The sequence below is a fragment of the Henckelia pumila genome, chromosome 1 (assembly GCF_033568475.1).
Source record: "Henckelia pumila isolate YLH828 chromosome 1, ASM3356847v2, whole genome shotgun sequence".
In the NCBI taxonomy this organism is placed as follows: domain Eukaryota; kingdom Viridiplantae; phylum Streptophyta; class Magnoliopsida; order Lamiales; family Gesneriaceae; genus Henckelia; species Henckelia pumila.
Genome location: NC_133120.1, coordinates 86341204 through 86359807, shown reverse-complemented (window position 1 = coordinate 86359807; position 18604 = coordinate 86341204). Strand labels below are relative to the sequence as shown.

Genomic DNA, 18604 nt, shown 5'->3' with positions numbered 1-18604 from the left:
TTCGTTGTAAGCTAGAGGTGGTTAACCAAAAACTTTTTACTTGTTTCAAGATTGGACAAATTTCTTGATTTCTTTTGTTATTGGATTGAGGATACGATTTTAATATAGTCGTGTTTGCCTTCCATACATTAAGAATTCATATCACTTTATCAATAATTGGGTTGGCAAAAGAGAATCACCTAAGAAGTTCAGGGACATTGAACATTTAAATATGTTGGTTTTTTCTTTAGAATATTGTTTGGTGATCTCTAGTGTGGAGATCATTCCCATTTTGAAGCAATCGTGCGACTACAACAAATAACAGCTGAAGAAAACGAGAATGCTGATAAAAACGGCTCTACTGAATTGGGAGACGATGATGTTGTTGATGAGGGGATTCCTGATGCTCCTGCTGTCAATGTAATATCATTTTCCCTTTTATCCCCTATAGTTCCTAACAGTTTGTTGTGATCAAATGAGTGTATCTTATAAATGCTTGAATGATAATTATCGGATGACTGCATCATATAAATGCTTAAGTCGATGAAATATACAAAGCATTTACTGCTCATAGTTTCTGACACGCCCTTCACTTGTAAACTGTTTTTATTTCCTTTAGCCTTGCGCATGGAACCTTTTTGTTTAGTAACTATTAACATAGTGTATTTTAATAATAATAATAATAATAATAATAATAATAATAATAATAATAATATAGAGTTTTAAAATTAATTTACATGATATACTATATGAAGGTGTATTTGAGATATAATAAAATGAATAAAAATAATTTGGTATTTACAAATAAGTTTGGTACGTACCTTAACTTTTTAGAAACAGTTTATTTTGAATGATTGTTTTAAAAAATTTACCAAATACATTATAAGAACTTATAACCTTTAAAACAAATTAAGAGGGTGTTTTAAGAGGGTTTTTTTCGAAGTTATTTTACTAACACCCTTTTAATCTGTTTCTAAACACATCGTCAGTGTAATTGCTCCAAAAAAATGGTTGATATTCAAAACTTGACAATACTTGAACGTCAAATCGATTGCAGAAATTCTAACTAAAAATAATATTTAAATAAGTCATGTTTTTTAAAATATATTTATTTATTTTATATAAAAATGAAGCGGACGGTGTTGGCAGCTGAATATTAGAAGTGTTTTATTTTTATTTTTAAATAGAAATTAAAGTAGAAACAAAAAAAAATAGAAATTCTATATTTTGGAAAAAAAAATTTAAGTATTTTTTAAATAAATTTTATAAATAAAAAATATTGTTCTATTTGGACAAGTATAAGAGATGACAACTTAAAATATGTTTAGAATATCGATTGTAGAAGTTCCAAATTAAATTTTTTTTAATAAGTCTAGTTTTTTTAGTATTTTTATTTTTAAAAAATAAGAAGAAAGGTTTTGATAGTTGGATCAGTATTAGAAGAGTTACTTTTTTTTTTTTTTTAATTTTAAAATAGAAATAGAAGTAAAAACAAAAATTTTTTTAGAAATACTATATTTTGGAAAAAAAACATTTTCTAAGTATTTTTTTAAAATAACTTTTATGACTAAACACTATCTTCTATTTGAACAAGTAATTAAAACGTTTTTAGTGTTTTATTAATTAAAAAAACTCAAAGTATGTATTCAAATAAAATTTTTGTAAAATAATTTTGAAAAAATATTATGCAAGTATAACTTTTAAATATTTGATAAATAAAATTTTTATATTAAAAAATATATCGTACAACGATATTTATAACAATTATATCGTAAGATTTTTTTTTGAGAAATATATTGTGAGATTTTGTATTTAATATATTATTATATTGATAAATAAATTTATATATTGAATTTTTTGGGGCCTTTGAATTATCGTACTGCATGTAGCATTTTTTTTTTATTTTTGTTGGGAAAAAAAAAAGGCAATTGTGTTTTTAATCCATACTTGTCAATCCAAAAAAGCGGTGCACTGGAAATGAATATATAAATTTCACTAGAGAGTCGTAGGGGTTTCTTCGAAAGTGGAGTGGCCGACCTTAAACCCTAGCCGCTTCGTCTAATTCTTCAATAGGTACTTTTTCTTTTTTGTGCCTCTTTTACGCTCCGAGACTCGGATTATACCTTGCGATTGGTGATATTGATTTTTTGCGTCTTATTCTGTTCCAGTAATTTATTGCTCACGATCCTTTTTGAGGTAGGTTCAATCCAAATGGTTGAACAAAATTGAAATGATCGATTATTCACTGGATTTTATGAGTTGATGCTTTGCGTTTGCGTGTTCATTTAATCTAGAGTTTCTTTCTGCATCATCTTAGCGGCCTCTAAATCTGAAAAAATTATCTGGGTCGATATTAATCGGAGTATAGTTTTACAGTTGGCTGGTTGTTTTAGCTATTCATCAGGTCTTCTCTAGCAGTCTAGCTCTTACTCTGTAAATTTCACCCACAAATTGTTCATTCTCGAGGCTTTTGTTGTAAATTTCTTTATTGCAGATTTCACGGAAATGGCACTCTTCGACAAAGTTGGGACTCTGTTGAGACACAGCATGTTTTCCCGCACTCCATCAAACTACCAATCATCGATATTCAATGCGGTCCGATGCATGACCACGAAACTTTTCATTGGAGGTTTTATTTTTTTTGAAATGCTATAGAATTCTTGCACATGTATTTTGTTCTCATGATCTGAGATATTAATTCTATTTTTCCTTCGATAGGGCTCTCTTATGGTACTGATGATCAATCTTTAAGAGATGCATTTTCCAGCTTTGGTGATGTAATCGAAGGTGAGAAAATATTATTCAATGTCTCATCATTTTAGAATTTTTCTTATAACCAACTGCATTCATCATATTCCTGAACTTGAATCAATGTTGAAGCATTCATTCAAATATGACTTCGATGCTTGACCCGTTTGGTTTTTTCCATGCTTTTCCCATTAATTATTGCTTTTATTCTTATTCTGAAGTTAGACTTCAATTCATTACCATTAAAAAGACTCAACCTAAGGTTGGATCAGGGTACATGAATATTATGTTTTTTTTGGGCTCTATTTGATGTTAGAATTTTAATTAAAACAGTTCTTATCAACTTCGAGACACGTTAGATTTCTGTCTTTCTATAATTGTTCGTGGTGTGTTAGCATGTGTCTGTTTTTTGGATGTAGTTTATATAATTATATTAGAAACCTGAACTAGTCTGTGTTTGAAGCTGGTGACTTTGCACTGCTTTAATGCACAATGTTAACGCATAAAGCCTTGAATCCTTATTTTGTACAGCTAAAGTCATCACTGACAGAGACACTGGGAAATCAAGAGGGTTTGGATTCGTGAATTTCTCGAGTGACGACTCTGCCAACTCAGCGCTGTCGGCTATGGATGGACAGGTGATGTTTTGTGTTAGTCTTCTGTTCTATATGGTGGATCAGTTTTTGCGTTATGAGAACGATGGGTCGTGCACCAATATGAATGGAAAAGCATTTCTGTTGTCTTTGATATGCTTGTAAACTGTGGCTATTCTTCTGTATGTCTTCAGCAACTGAACGGGAGGAACATCCGGGTGAGTTACGCTCAAGAACGAACACCTCGCAGTAACTTCAACAACTCTGGCGGTTATGGCGGTGGATTTGGCGGCCGTGGAGCTGCAGATGATGGATTTTAAGCCACTTGTAGCTTGTTTCTTCGTCTATGTGGGTATGACTAGTTTGAATTTATGAAACTTCATCTGCATAATGTTTTTTAGGTCATGCTTATGTTTTCTTCCCCCCATCGAGCCCATAAATGCTACATCTGTTTATCGTTTTTCTTAGCTTTGCTTCCTATGATCTACGTTATACAATGATGCAATTCAAAGAATGCTATTGCCAAAGCCGAAGAATGCAATAGTTTTATTTTTCATTTGATTTTAGTAATTGTGCTACCTTCTTAAAAAAATGATTATTGTACTACCAAATGAGAATAATGTTATTTCTCACCTACTATTCTGATCTATTTTATGATAAACCAAAATATATAAATAGTGTAGTCGAGTTCAAGTTTGATTGGAAAAGTGAATATAATGTCAATTTCAATTTCGATCAAGCATTTATTTACTTCAAAAACATAGTAAGGACATTAAATGAAATTTGGAATTATAAATCAAATCACCACCTCTATAAGCTTGATGTGATAAGTGAATATAATTTCAGTTTCAATTACTGCCGAGCATTTATTTTAAAAACATAACAAATACAATGAATAAATTTTAGAATTATAAATCAAATCACCACCTATATAATTCTGTGTACCACAACTCACTGACTTTGACTCTCCAAATGTTCATAGTAAAAATAAAAAATAAAAAATCATTCCAGCGCCGAAACAAAATCATGTGTCATAAATTTACATTTTGAGATCTACCAGCAGGGTAATTAATATGATATCCATTTTGATGGGCAAACACAAATTTAATTAAGGGGAACGAGGGTAATAATTAAGCAAATTTCATATGTTCCATTTGCATTCAAATAAACATAGAATTTGTCAAGTTGGTTTCCCAAAAAAAAAAGAAGATAAATATAAAAGTTTAGTAATTATTATTATATCTCTTACTATCTCTTGCTATCTCTTACTATTTAATAAAATGATAGGATGCTATAGTAATTGTTTTTGGTATTTTTAAGTGAATTTTAAAAATTATCCTCCATCTAATAATGCAATTTTTAAAAATCAAATGTACAATTCAATAATTTCAAATGATTTTCAAAATTTGAAAAGTAACTCCCACAATGTTTTAAACTTTTTGAGGTTGTTTTTAAATAATACGTTTTTAGTTCTCATATTTTTATATTAAAACACTTTTGGTCCCTAAACATTTCAATACAATATTTTTAGTCCTTAAACTTTAAAAATTGTAACAAAATTAGTCCTTGTCATTTATTTTATAGTTAAATATATTTGTGAAAACTAATTTATGATATTATTAACTTTTAGGGAGTAAAAATGAATAAAATTAATAAAATATCGTGAAAAGATAAAACATTAAAATAGTAAATAAAATTCTATTTTTTTTGAAATATTTTATGTTTTATATTTATATTCAAATTGAAAAAAAAAATCTATTTTAAAAACTAAAATTAAAATTAGATTTTCAAGATTAATTTTATACCATATGTATTTTTTTTTTGTAATTTATTATTATTGTTTAATATTTACAAATGTAATTATATATATTACATATTTATATTTGATATTTTAAGAAAATTTATGTAGTTCGTATCTTATTATTAAATAAAAGTAAATAATTAATCATATTTGATATCAAATCAGTTATTTAGTATCAAAGATATTGAATAAATTTTATTTTAAAAAATTATTGGAAAACACATTAAAAAATGTGCTTATTAAAATATTTATAGGATATTTTAATTTTAAAAATATACTCGATGATTTTTATGCAAAAACTGAATATTCTAAAGTAGATATTTTTTGTTTAAATAAAAAAACCGTAATAAATTTTATTTACATATAATAACATTATTAAAAAGAATAAATATGTTACTAAAAAAATATTTATGTTGTAGATTTGTGATTATTTATGATCTTTATTTTTCATGCTTATTTTATTTAGGTCCCTATAAATTTAAAATATAATAAATTAGTCTCCAAAAATATATTTAATCATGAAAAAAACTATAAGGACTAATTTTGTTGCAATTTGTAAAGTTTAAGGATTAAAAGTGTTACTTTGAAATGTTTAAGGACCAAAAATGTTTTGATGTGAAAGTATAAGGACTAAAACTGTATTTTTTCCTAATAATAACAATAGCTATTACATATATTTTATAATCTAAAATGGTAGTTTAATAATACAAACATTAACTTTCCAAAAAAATTATAATTATAATAATAACATATACATTAACAAACACACGCATTATTTGTGTAAGTTGCTATTTTAAATAATGGGAATGGGCTGACCATGAAAATGCTCACAATCAACTTAATAGTTAAAAGAGATTGGGCCTTAAGTTAGCAAATGAAATAAACTGGGCCCAACAAGGGCAAATAAGTTCAACTATTTTTTTAAAATAATAACTCTCACTAAGCGTATTAAATTTTTGTATAGGATATTTTCTAAAATTTTTGTATAGGATATTTTTTAATACATTTGGAGAAGATAATTTCTTTTTAATTTTTTTTGACCTAATCTAATCTAAATAACAAAATTTCCCATAAAAAAATACAAAGAAAAATCGCCGGTTTGAATTCTATGATAGGTGTCATGACTAGGGGTGGGTTTTTGGTATACTCTATAAAAAATATTGATATGAAAAAAATTCATATCGATACCAATATCGAAATTCTGAAATTTTTGTATAAAAAAAATTCATATTCATACCGTATAGATATTGAAAAAAAATTCGATATACCAAAAAAATGTTTATATATCGAAAAAATTTCGATACAATATCCCAAAAAATCGATATTTTGATTAGTATCCCAGCCCTAGTCATGACATAGTCCTTGGCCCCTAAGTTAGCGTAGGATAAAACGGTCATTCCATGGTCATCCTGAAGGGTAAATACGTCTAATCATCAGTTAATGGAACATCTCCCCAAACCCTAGCTCGCTCACCCTTTGCAGTATAAATATCTGCTCAATCTCATTTCTGGGACACCACGCATCCTATAGGTCTTTTACTTTCTTCACGGCAGGTAACTGTAATTTACTTCCTGAATTATGCGATATTTTTCTTATTGATCTTGCTTCTATGCCTTTTTATTGTCGAGAACTACAGTTTTTTGAATTGTTTTTGGTGTTTTGCTGTTAATTTACGCGGTGTTTGAATTCAAGAATTGTCAATTTGTAAATGTTTTGTGATCAGACTGGTTAGAAATTGAGGATTTGCGAGTTTAATATTTTCTTTTCCTTTTCTACCGTTTGTAAGCTGTTATTGTTATCTTGTGTGGGGAAAAGGGAGACTTGATCATTTGGTATCTTGGATAACACAGGCTGCTCTTGTTTTGATTTGTTTTTTTCATTTTTGGAATCCATTTCTTGGATTTTATATTTTATCTTTGGAGATCGCTAAAAAATTAAGATTTTTGGATATGTTTTACAAATATCCAACCTTGAAATTATCCAGTTATATAATTCCTGTTGCTATCTTGTTCTCGCGTTGAATTAATATTTCTTATTCAGCCCGGTTTTCATTGCTGCAGTATAATTCTCAGAAGCTAACATGGGTAAGGAGAAGGTTCACATTAGCATAGTGGTCATTGGCCATGTCGACTCTGGGAAGTCAACTACCACTGGACATCTCATCTACAAGCTTGGTGGTATTGACAAGCGTGTGATTGAGAGGTTCGAGAAGGAAGCTGCTGAGATGAACAAGAGATCCTTCAAGTATGCATGGGTGCTTGACAAGCTCAAGGCTGAGCGTGAGCGTGGTATCACCATCGATATTGCTCTGTGGAAGTTTGAGACTACCAAATACTACTGCACTGTCATTGATGCTCCTGGTCACCGTGACTTTATTAAGAACATGATTACTGGTACTTCTCAGGCTGATTGTGCCGTGCTCATCATCGATTCTACCACTGGTGGTTTCGAGGCAGGTATTTCCAAGGATGGTCAAACTCGTGAGCATGCACTTCTGGCTTTCACGCTTGGAGTTAGGCAAATGATCTGCTGCTGTAATAAGGTATATACATCTGTCATTTATGTATGTTTTTGCTTGTGTATTATTTATAATGATTTCCTAGTTATTGTTTAGATCAGCTATTTGTGTTAACATGGCCGTGGAATGTGTTAATTATTATGTGTACATTGCCTTCTAAATAATGTTGGTAAAGGTTCATTCTTACACTATCCTGTGAGATATTTTAGCATTTACAGGATCAAGATTAAACTTTATGTACTGTTTATATTCTATTTGAGTGGGTTTACTTAAAAATCTGTTGGCTTCTTCTGATAACATCTCTTTTCTAATTCACACAAATTATATTCTGGTTACTGTGCTCTTTGTTTGTGGAGCATGCTTTTGTGTATTTTAGATGGATACTTTGCTATTATCCGTGCTTACTTATCACAATCTTTGTGTATTTTAGATGGATGCCACCACTCCCAAGTACTCCAAGGCAAGGTATGATGAAATTGTCAAGGAAGTCTCTTCCTACATGAAGAAGGTTGGGTACAACCCTGAGAAGATTCCTTTTGTTCCAATCTCTGGTTTTGAGGGTGACAACATGATCGAGAGGTCGACCAATCTTGATTGGTACAAAGGACCGACCCTCCTGGATGCTCTTGACTTGATCCAGGAGCCCAAGAGGCCCTCAGACAAACCTCTCCGTCTTCCTCTGCAAGATGTGTACAAGATTGGTGGTATTGGTACTGTCCCTGTGGGAAGAGTTGAAACCGGTATCATCAAACCAGGTATGGTTGTTACCTTTGGTCCAACAGGGCTGCAAACTGAGGTCAAGTCCGTTGAAATGCACCACGAGGCCCTCCCTGAAGCACTCCCTGGTGACAATGTTGGGTTCAACGTTAAGAACGTTGCTGTTAAAGATCTGAAGCGTGGTTTCGTTGCATCTAACTCAAAGGATGATCCTGCTAAGGAAGCTGCGAATTTCACTTCCCAAGTCATTATCATGAACCACCCTGGCCAGATTGGCAACGGTTACGCCCCTGTTCTTGATTGCCACACTTCTCACATTGCTGTCAAATTTTCCGAGCTTTTGACCAAGATTGACCGTCGATCTGGCAAGGAGCTTGAGAAAGAGCCTAAATTCTTGAAGAATGGTGACGCCGGCCTTGTCAAGATGATCCCCACAAAACCCATGGTTGTGGAAACCTTTGCCGAGTACCCACCATTGGGACGCTTTGCAGTTAGGGACATGCGTCAGACTGTTGCGGTTGGTGTAATCAAGAGTGTGGAAAAGAAAGACCCAACTGGAGCTAAGGTGACAAAGGCAGCAGCCAAGAAGGGTGCCAAGTGACTTGTGAATGCAATCTTTACTCTTCCTATCTTTCACAAACATTGCTATTTCGGCGAAAGAAATTTGTTGCGTCTTTTCTGTGATGTCGGTGCGTGCGTGGTTGGTAGTATGGTCACTTGTTCTTTATGTCCGTCTGTTTCTCTTTCACCGTGTGATTGTGGCACTCAGAATTGGGTGCTGGATCGCCGGTGGCGTCTCTTGTTATCTGTTTTTTGACAATGTGTGTTGAGTCTGTGTTCTACCCGTTCTATAAAGGATCAAGTTTGCATCTTGATCTTTTGTAATACTCTTTAATATTTTTCTACTTTATGTTGCGTTCCGTTTATATTTGTGTCTACATTGTCATATTCTTAATCCTTAATATATATATCTGTAACGGATGCTTTGTTTTTCATTTTACTGCAAAACAGATTTTCATGAATCTTTAACACTAAAAAAACGCAAGAATTGCTACGGCATTTATCCTCCAATGAGTTTTTCGGAAATTTGGTCGGAACATATAAATCCTATTATTATTTTATTGACGGGCGTTGTTAAAAATTGGTGAAGACAATATAACTTGTAATAATAATCGAGCATTCATAGATGCAATTATTAAATTTTGAGTTTTGGTCCTGTAAGTTTAGTTATATTTTTGTTATTAAGAAATATTTTTATAATTAAACCGATAAACCGATCTAACTTAAAAAAATTGTCCAATTGATTGAATTATTTTAACCGGACGGTCGTATCAAAAAATCGTTTATATAATAATATAACTAATAATATATTTTAAATTATAAAACCTAACAAATTTATATGAATAGAAAAAATATATATTTATCGTAGTTTGAAAATTAAACTTTAATATTTATAAATATTAATCAATTTTTAAAAAATAAAAAATATGTTAAAAAATTATAAACTCTAATATTAATAAATAATATTTCTAATGAGAACAAAATCAAATAATCATGTATATATATATAATAAAATATTAAATTAAGGTTTTAAAATAAAAAAAACTAATTTTAAAAAAAAAATTCGAAAAACCAATTTTTCAGTTTTTGATCAATTCTGCCGGTTCAACCGTTAAAACGGTTTTTGGAAGTATTTCAGATCAAATCAGTGATCGGTTCCGTGTCGAATTGGTTGAACCAGTTGGTGCAGTCTGATTTTGAAAACATAATATTTAAGATTTTGAAAACATAACATTTAATCGTTGATACCACAATAGACACGTCATCATTTCTCAATGTCATTTAAAAATTTTTAGCTGTCACGTCAGCATTTTTCAATGTCACGTCAACAATCTATGAAGAAATGACTAAAATCCAATTATAATTTAACTTATAGGACTAAAACACAAAATTCGATACTTACATGACCAAAACACAAAATAGACAAACTTACAGGACCATTTTGACTATATTTCCTTAAATATTCTCATCCATTCGCAACTTGAGTTCCATCTTCTTAGCACTTATCGCGTGAATTGTTTGCCAATGAAACTTCCAATAATTTTTTGCAAAAATATTCTCATCCATTCGCAACTTGAGTTCATCTTCTTAGCACTTATCGCGTGAATTGTTTGCCAATGAAACTTCCAATAATTTTTTGCTATTGATGAAATCATGAGATATGCATATACTGAAATTAGATTTGAAGTGTTTTTATGTATATTATATGAATGATATATCTTTACTTGATGAGTACAAAATCCAAGATCCATATACTTGATGGAAGAGTGTACCCTAAACTCTAAAGTCAAATAAACTAAAATATGGAGGGTCCAATATTTTTTAAAGCATAAAATCAATGAACGGTCCATATGAAGTTTTTAAGTACATCTCACATGTAGAATACATATGGTTCGTTGGATGTATCCAGAGCTGAAATTTCTATATTACATACGTGATTTATAAATCTCCAATTAAGTTTGAGAAATTGTGAAAACTATAAATTATTCTAAATTTTGATTTTTTTTTTAAATCACTCTCCCTTGGATTTCTTTAAACTACCATAACTATTTTTAAATAAAATAATTAATAATAAAAAACATAATTGTTAGAACCTAATGGGGGGGATTTAGGTTCTATTGGCAACTTTAGCAATTTAAAGCGTTATGCAAGTATGCAAGCGGAAGACTTAAGTAATCAAATAATAAGTGCGGTAAATAAATGCGTAATGTAAATAAAACAGTAAAGGGATAAAAGATGTTTATGGAAGTTCGACGATAAATCGTCTACGTCTCCCCTTCTTGGTTAAGTTGATTAACCAAGGATCCACTAGCACTTCGAACGTCTTGGCCTTGATGGCTCCAAGTATAGCTTTACAACTTGACATGATCACCGCGCCGATACAACTCAACACTCTTGGCCTTAAGAGCTCCAAGGATAGCCTCAACACAATACTTGGCTTCACACTCAAGTGCTTACAACGATAGCACAACACACTTGGCTTCACACTCAAGTGTTTACAACAATAGCACAGCCAACTCACAAACTATTTTTACAAACACTCTCAAATATATCACACAAACACTTTGATAGTGAGAAATTGCTTGCAAAGGAGAGAAGAGATGAGTTGGGATGTCTCCAAATGACCTTGGATGGCCTCTATTTATAGTTGGCAAAGATTTGAATCTGATTTGAGTGCTTGGAGCGTGTGGTAAGAAGTCAAGGAGTGACAAAAAGTGTTCGGCGCCGCTGCCTACATTTTCCCAGCACTGAGCGGATTTTGTGGAAAAATCATATCTTCCAATATAACCGTTGGATTGATCTGAAATTTGAACTGAAGCTTTAAAACATCTGGATCTTCAATCTGAACGGTGAAGATTTGATTCTAACAGTCAAACATTTCCAGTAATTTTCGGAAGTCACTTCATCAAGTTTTCGAACTTGTTCTGTGCAACAAATTTGAAAAATTCATATCTCCATATCTATCCGTTTGATTGATCTGAAATTTGTACAGAGGTTGTAAAACATCCTAAATTTGAATCTGATTGGTGGAGATGTGATTTGGATGTCTCAAACAATCCCAGTTAATTTCTGAAGTTGAATCTTCATAATTTGCTTCATGTTCTGCAGAAATAAGTACTGTGCAATCTTTGTAGAAAAATAATAACTTCATATCTAGCCGTTGGATTGATATGAAATTTTGATATAAGTTTGAAAACATCCTGATATTGATTTTGATTGGTGCAGATTTGATTTGGATGTCTCAAGAACGTCCAGTAATTTTCAGAAGTTGATTCTTCATTCTTCACTACAAGTTCTGCAGAAATAGGTACTGCACAATTTTTGTGGAAAAATCATAACTCCATATCTAGCCGTTGGATTGCTCTCAAATTTGGACAACACATGTAAAACTTATTCATCACGATTATGACCGGTGGAGATCGGATTTAAATGCTTAGAAAATTTCCAGTAATTTTCGGAAGTTGCTGCTCCATACTTTGGATTCTTCTTCTCTTTTTTTTCATATCTCTTAACAATGTTTCATCCATTCAATGAGCAATAAAAGACTTTATAAATACATGTATAGCTTCAAAATAACTTCCAACAATTTATTTTTCAATAAATCTAATCTGCAAAATCTCACTTTAAATGGTTAGTAACAATTAACCGAGTTTTGTAATCATCAAAACATAATATTATGAGACTTGTTAATGCATTAAAAACATTAATCTCATAACACGAGATTTGTATGCGTTTAAGTTGTAACAATCTTCCCCTTTTTGATGATCACAAAACTTGGTTAAATAGGAGAAATAAATGTACAATATTAAATAAAAAATTTAAATTTGCACAATATAATTGTATGAATAAAACTCCCCCTAAATTAAACAATTAGCTAAGAAAAGAATGTTTATCAAATAACCAATTTTATTCTCCATGCATTTAACCGAACTAACTCTCTCCCTTAGTTAAAGTATTTAACCAAACTAATTCTCCCCCTTTTTGTGATAATCAAAAAGACTGGAAAAATATGCAAAAACATGAGAATTGAAATATGATTTCTAAAATGCAACACATAAATTTCACATAAATAACAAAATATGAGCGTATAATATTGAATAAATACAATTAATTTGTATTATCCAAAATTAAGTTGCTCGAATTTTATATTAAGCTCCCCCTTAATATGTCATTATCTTTAGAATATGTCAACAAGTGATTACAACTCAATCATGCCAATTTCACCACGCAAACAAATAAAAGTATTTTCATCTAGTGGTTTTGTAAAAATATCGGCAATTTGATTTGACGTGTCAACATATTGAAGTTCAACTTCATTTCGTTCGATGTGGTCACGAATAAAATGATGACGAATGTCAATATGTTTGGTGCGCGAATGTTGAATCGGATTCTTTGTTAGACATATGGCGCTTGTGTTGTCACAGAAAATAGGGATTTTTGAAAAAGAGACGCCATAGTCGAGCAATTGATGCTTCATCCAAAGAATTTGCGCACAACAACTACCAGCAGCCATATATTCGGCTTCGGTCTTTGACAACGCAACACAATTTTGTTTCTTTGAAAACCAAGAAACTAAACAGTTTCTGAAAGAGTGGGTGCCCGGTGAGCCAACTTGTGGCTAAGGGCTTTGATGACTCTTTGTATAAACAATCTTTTGTTTAATATAATTTACACTTTTATTAATGGCAATGACTTTATCTTTCTTCATATTGTTATATTGTGATATACTATTGTTGTTTTGATAAAGACCTTGAATATACTATAGTGTATGTAAGATGTGGTAGAACATGGGGATGTCTATCATGAAACACATCTTATAGTCACTGTATATTCTAAACTGTTCCTAGTCGATTGAGCCGTCCGATAATAAGGATAAGGATCGCTCGAGTTTGAGACTGGCATTTGCGATGCAGAGTACCACGTTTCATTGGTAAGGAACATAGAGATGTTCGAAGCATGCAAATGGATATTCATATGATGAATGATTGAACTACCCTATCCGGACTTTCCAAGTGGTTATCACTTATCGAGTGGATAAAGTCCGCGGTTTTGGTTGTACACCATTAGTCCTTACTACTTGAAACATCATTGAGACTCTATATGCTAGTACTGTGCTTTGACTCGTTTACCGACTCTATTGGGGTCATCAGGTGTCGGGAATGGGTACAGTTACAACACATATAGGAGTCGATGCTTTGTTGTCAAGGATTCACCACATACTTGCGAGTGTGGATATCCTATGCGATCTGAGGAGATATTAGTGTGACGAATCTCTGGCCAGAGTACATGATGTGATTTAAGAAATGGTTTCTTAGTAACACATGCGATGTCACTATTTGATCTTCAAGATGTATTGCATAGTTATCGAATCTCGAACGACTCTCGATATACCAATGGTTGTTCATTCGATCGGGATATATGGATGAAGGGACCGTACTGTACGCTAACCAAAATCTATTGGTTTTTGCAGGCACTATCAGTGATACCTAGGAAATCATGGGGCGATGTTGCTAGGCGCTCTTATCATGATTCGATGGGCAAGTCGGAAATCGTTGTTCCGAGTCACAAGGAGTTGTGAGCCCACGGCTAGCTGTATCCCTGAACCATTGAGGGTCACACAGAGTAATGAATTTTTAATCCCCCCTGAGATAGTTAAATTTAAAGAGTTAAATTTAATGAACAAAGAAGTTGGACTTCTTAATTATGAGTAGAGGAGTAAGATTTCCTAAAATGACATAGGGATGGACATTTTTGGAAACCACTGAATTCGGATTCAGAAAAATTTATCTTGACTTTAAAATATGCAGAAATGGTTTTTGTACACATTGGTGAAATCGGTTTATCAATCGGAGTCACGATGAATTTTATATTAATTTCTGAACATGCGGGCTTTGCTTGTCGGGCTTGAACTTATGACTGATGGGCCCTAAGCTGTTAGTGGCCTACATTATAAATAAGTTATTGTAGTACAGAAATTACATATAACAGGTCACAATTTTCGAAAAACCTAGTCTTTTTCTCTCTGAAGTGGCCGACCCCCTCTCCCCTCTGCTCGGTAAAATCCAGTCTGTGAATTTTGAATTACAGTCTGGTTTAACGGATCAAATTCGTTAATTCTCTTCGTAGAAACTTCTGATAGATTTTCTAGTGCAATCTATCAGAGGGATTAAATATTCGTTCGTGGACCTGATTGAAGAACAGTTCGTCCATCAGTTCCAGGGATATACAACAAGAGCAGAGCAATCTGTTGGTGTCCATAATCTCGCTTCGAGATTGGAGGTAAAAATTTTATAATCGTTATTTAATTTTTACATACACAATTTAATCGTAAGGTTGATACCCATTATGGAATCGTTCCATATAAAAATTTTAAACTTCCGCTGCACCGGGTATCAATCCTAATTGATCTGATCGCCGCGTTCTCCAACAGTTTCCTAAAAAGAAACAAGTTCCACTAGTGCTTTTCCTACCCACCAAAGTCGGCATCACAATAAGCTTTTAAATCAAAGAAAGAATTTTTCGAATACCACAAGCCGAGATTTGGAGTATTTGAAAGATATTTGAAAATGCATTTTAAGGCGAACAAATGTGATTCCTTTGGACATGATTGAAATCGTGCACACATGCAAACACTAAACATAATGTCCGGTCTACTAGCAGTAGCATAAAGTAAGGAGCCAATCATACTACGAAAGGAAGATTGATCTACAATTTTACCATTTTCATCCTTGTCGAGTCTGATTGCTGTGCTCATCGGTGTGGATGATGATTTGGTGTTCTCCATTCCAAATTTCTTTAGAATCTCCTTGATGTATTTGCTTTGGTTCACAAAGAACTCATCCTTGCACTGTTTGATTTGTAATCCGAGGAAATAGTTAAGTTCTCCCATCATACTCATCTCGAAGTGCTCCTGCATCAACTTAGAAAATTCTTGACAAAGAGTTTCATTAGTAGAACCAAAAATTATGTCATCAACATAAATTTGCACAATTAATAAATCATCTTTGTCATGTTTGGTAAACAAAGTAATATCAATCTTTCCTCTTGAAAAATCATTTGAAATAAGGAAAGTTGATAGTTTTTCATACCAAGCTCGAGGAGCTTGTTTCAAATCATACAAAGCTTTGTTTAGTCTATACACATGATCAGGTAATAATGCATCAACAAAGCCATCAGGTTGTTCAATGCACACCTCCTCTTTCAATTCACCATTAAGAAAAGCACTTTTGACATCCATTTGAAATAACTTAAAATTTCTAGAGCAAGCAAAAGCAAGTAGCATGCGAATAGATTCTAGTCTAGCAATAGGCGCATAAGTTTCATCATAATCTATGCCTTCTTCTTGACTATATCCTTTCGCTACAAGCCTAGCTTTATTTCTAGTGATAGTACCATGCTCATCAAGTTTATTCCTAAACACCCATTTAGTTCCAATAATAGATCTATCATGCGGCCTAGGAACAAGAATCCAAACATCATTGCGTTTAAACTCATTCAACTCATCTTGCATAGCAATAATCCAAGAATCATCTAATAAAGCATCATCAATACACTTAGGTTCAACATGCGAAACAAAAGCAAGATGATTGCAAATATTATTAAGAGAAGAACGAGTGGCTACTCCATTCGAAGGACTTCCGATGATAAGATCCATTGGGTGATCTTTGTGAAGCGTCCAATCCTTCGGAAGTGGTGTTTCCTCAAAGGAAATATCTAAATCATTTAGGCTTGAGGAAGCTAACTCTTCTTCGAGTATTTCTACATCATCAATGTTAGTGCGAACAATAGTAGACATAGATTCATCAAAAATCACATGCATAGATTCTTCAACAAGTAAAGTACGTTTATTAAAAACTCTAAAGGCCTTACTTGAGGTAGAATATCCGAGAAAGATACCTTTGTTGGATTTGGCATCAAATTTGCCAAGGTTGTCCTTACCATTATTATGTATGTAGCATTTGGAACCGAAAGCTCGAAAGTAAAAAATGTTAGACTTTCTCCCTCTCCATAATTCATATGGAGTTTTCTTGAGAATTGGCCTTATTGATACACGATTGATAATGTAACAGGCAGTGTTCATTGCTTTAGCCCAAAAATATTTTGGTAGAGAATACTCACATATCATGGTCCTCGCAATCTCCACAAGTGTCCTATTTTTCCTCTCAACGACCCCGTTTTGTTGAGGAGTCCTAGGACAAGAAAAATTATGACCGATGTCTTTCTCTTCACAAAAGTTTGAAAAACTCTCATTTTGAAATTCAGTTCCGTGGTCACTACGGATCTGCTTTATTGAAAGATTTTTCTCATTCTCAACTCGTTTGACAAAAATTTTAAAATAATCAAAGGCATCATTTTTGTGAGCTAAAAATAATGTCCACGTGTAACGTGAAAAATCATTCACAATGACAAATGCATAAAGCTTTCCTCCTAGGCTAGAGTTCCTCGATGGACCACATAGATCTAGGTGAAGAAGTTCAAGGGGCATAGAAATAGATATAAAATTTTTGCTTTTAAAAGATTCCCTTGTATGTTTGCCAAGTTGACATGCATCACAAATAGAATCTAATTTTAAATTGAGTTTTGGCATACCAACAGCTAAATCAAGTTTAAAAAGTTTTTCTATGGTATGCCAAAGAATGTTGTCATCAACATTCAAGGATACAAGACTTTTAATATTTGATAAAGATAAATTGTTTAAAGAAACCTTGTAAACATTTTCACTTCTATATCCTTTGAAATTTATGGATTTGTCAGTCGTGAGTGATATAGTGCAGTGTTGGGGAGTGAATTTGACTTCATAACCTCTATCGCACAATTGACTTATGCTTAGTAGATTATGCTTAAACCCTTTCACTAGGAGTACATCATCAATCAAGCAAGATTCAAATATACCTATTGAGTCGATTCTTTCAATGATTCCTTTGCTGTTGTCTCCAAAGGTTACAGTTCCCTTCTCCTTTGGTTTGACTGATTGAAGTAGCTCTTTGTTCCCCGTCATATGTCTAGAACATCCACTGTCTAGATACCATATGCTAGGGAGAACAATTTTCCTATTTTCCTACAAGAAGAGATTTTGGTACCCTTTAGTTCTTTTGGGTCCACAGTGTTAGAAAAAAAAAATACAAAACAGATTTCCAAGAGTTCAGTCTCTCATAGCGACATCATCGCCACTTTCTAAGAGTGCTCCCAGTAGTAGGTAGGGCTATGCCTCTTTAAAAACCTATTTTCTTGGACAGAGCAGCGTTCATCAGGAAGACCAGTCGCATCAAGGCAATTTAAACCGGTCTATGATGAACTCCCTTAGATCATGATCTCATAATGCCAACTGATGAGTTGTTAAGTACTCTTACGCCTCCATTTCATATAGCTTTTTTTTTATCATATTGATATTTTAAGGATCTACACTTATGTCTAGCATGTCCTATTTTACAACAGTAAGAACATACAGGGGGTGATCTCATTTTTGCTTTAGCAATTAGACTAGTGAAATCTATAGATTTCTTACCATACCCTATTCCACCCTTATCAAAACTACATTTTTGCATGCTTAGTAAATTATTCAAGTTATTACTACTTACATTGAATTTATCAAAAGATTTCTCTAAGTGAGCTATGTCATCCTTTAATCTTAGGTTTTCATGCTCCTTAGTTTCTAATTCATGTTTGAGTTTTCTATTTTTTTTTCTA

At 32.4% G+C, this 18604-nt stretch overlaps 2 protein-coding genes across 4 annotated transcripts; both read left to right on the top strand.

The window, feature by feature from the left end:
* Positions 1–1944: 1944 nt before the first annotated feature.
* On the top strand, positions 1945–3876 carry LOC140875599 (glycine-rich RNA-binding protein 4, mitochondrial-like). Of its 2 annotated transcripts, none has more exons than XM_073279324.1 (5): positions 1945–2052; positions 2474–2608; positions 2698–2766; positions 3259–3365; positions 3515–3876. In XM_073279324.1, exons 2-5 carry the CDS (start codon positions 2485–2487, stop codon positions 3638–3640), a joined length of 426 nt encoding a protein of 141 aa, XP_073135425.1. In that variant the 5' UTR covers positions 1945–2052; positions 2474–2484; the 3' UTR covers positions 3641–3876. The 2 variants fall into 2 exon arrangements, with proteins under 2 accessions (XP_073135425.1, XP_073135426.1); XM_073279325.1 differs by lacking the exon at positions 1945–2052 and adding an exon at positions 2062–2175.
* Positions 3877–6583: 2707 nt separating this feature from the next.
* Positions 6584–9282, top strand: LOC140879138 (elongation factor 1-alpha-like). Of its 2 annotated transcripts, XM_073282808.1 has the most exons (3): positions 6584–6674; positions 7182–7663; positions 8070–9282. In XM_073282808.1, the coding sequence occupies exons 2-3, from the start codon at positions 7202–7204 to the stop codon at positions 8955–8957; spliced, it is 1350 nt and encodes a 449-aa protein (XP_073138909.1). In that variant the 5' UTR covers positions 6584–6674; positions 7182–7201; the 3' UTR covers positions 8958–9282. The 2 variants fall into 2 exon arrangements, with proteins under 2 accessions (XP_073138909.1, XP_073138902.1); XM_073282801.1 differs by lacking the exon at positions 6584–6674 and having other exon boundaries at positions 7162–7663.
* Positions 9283–18604: the final 9322 nt, after the last annotated feature.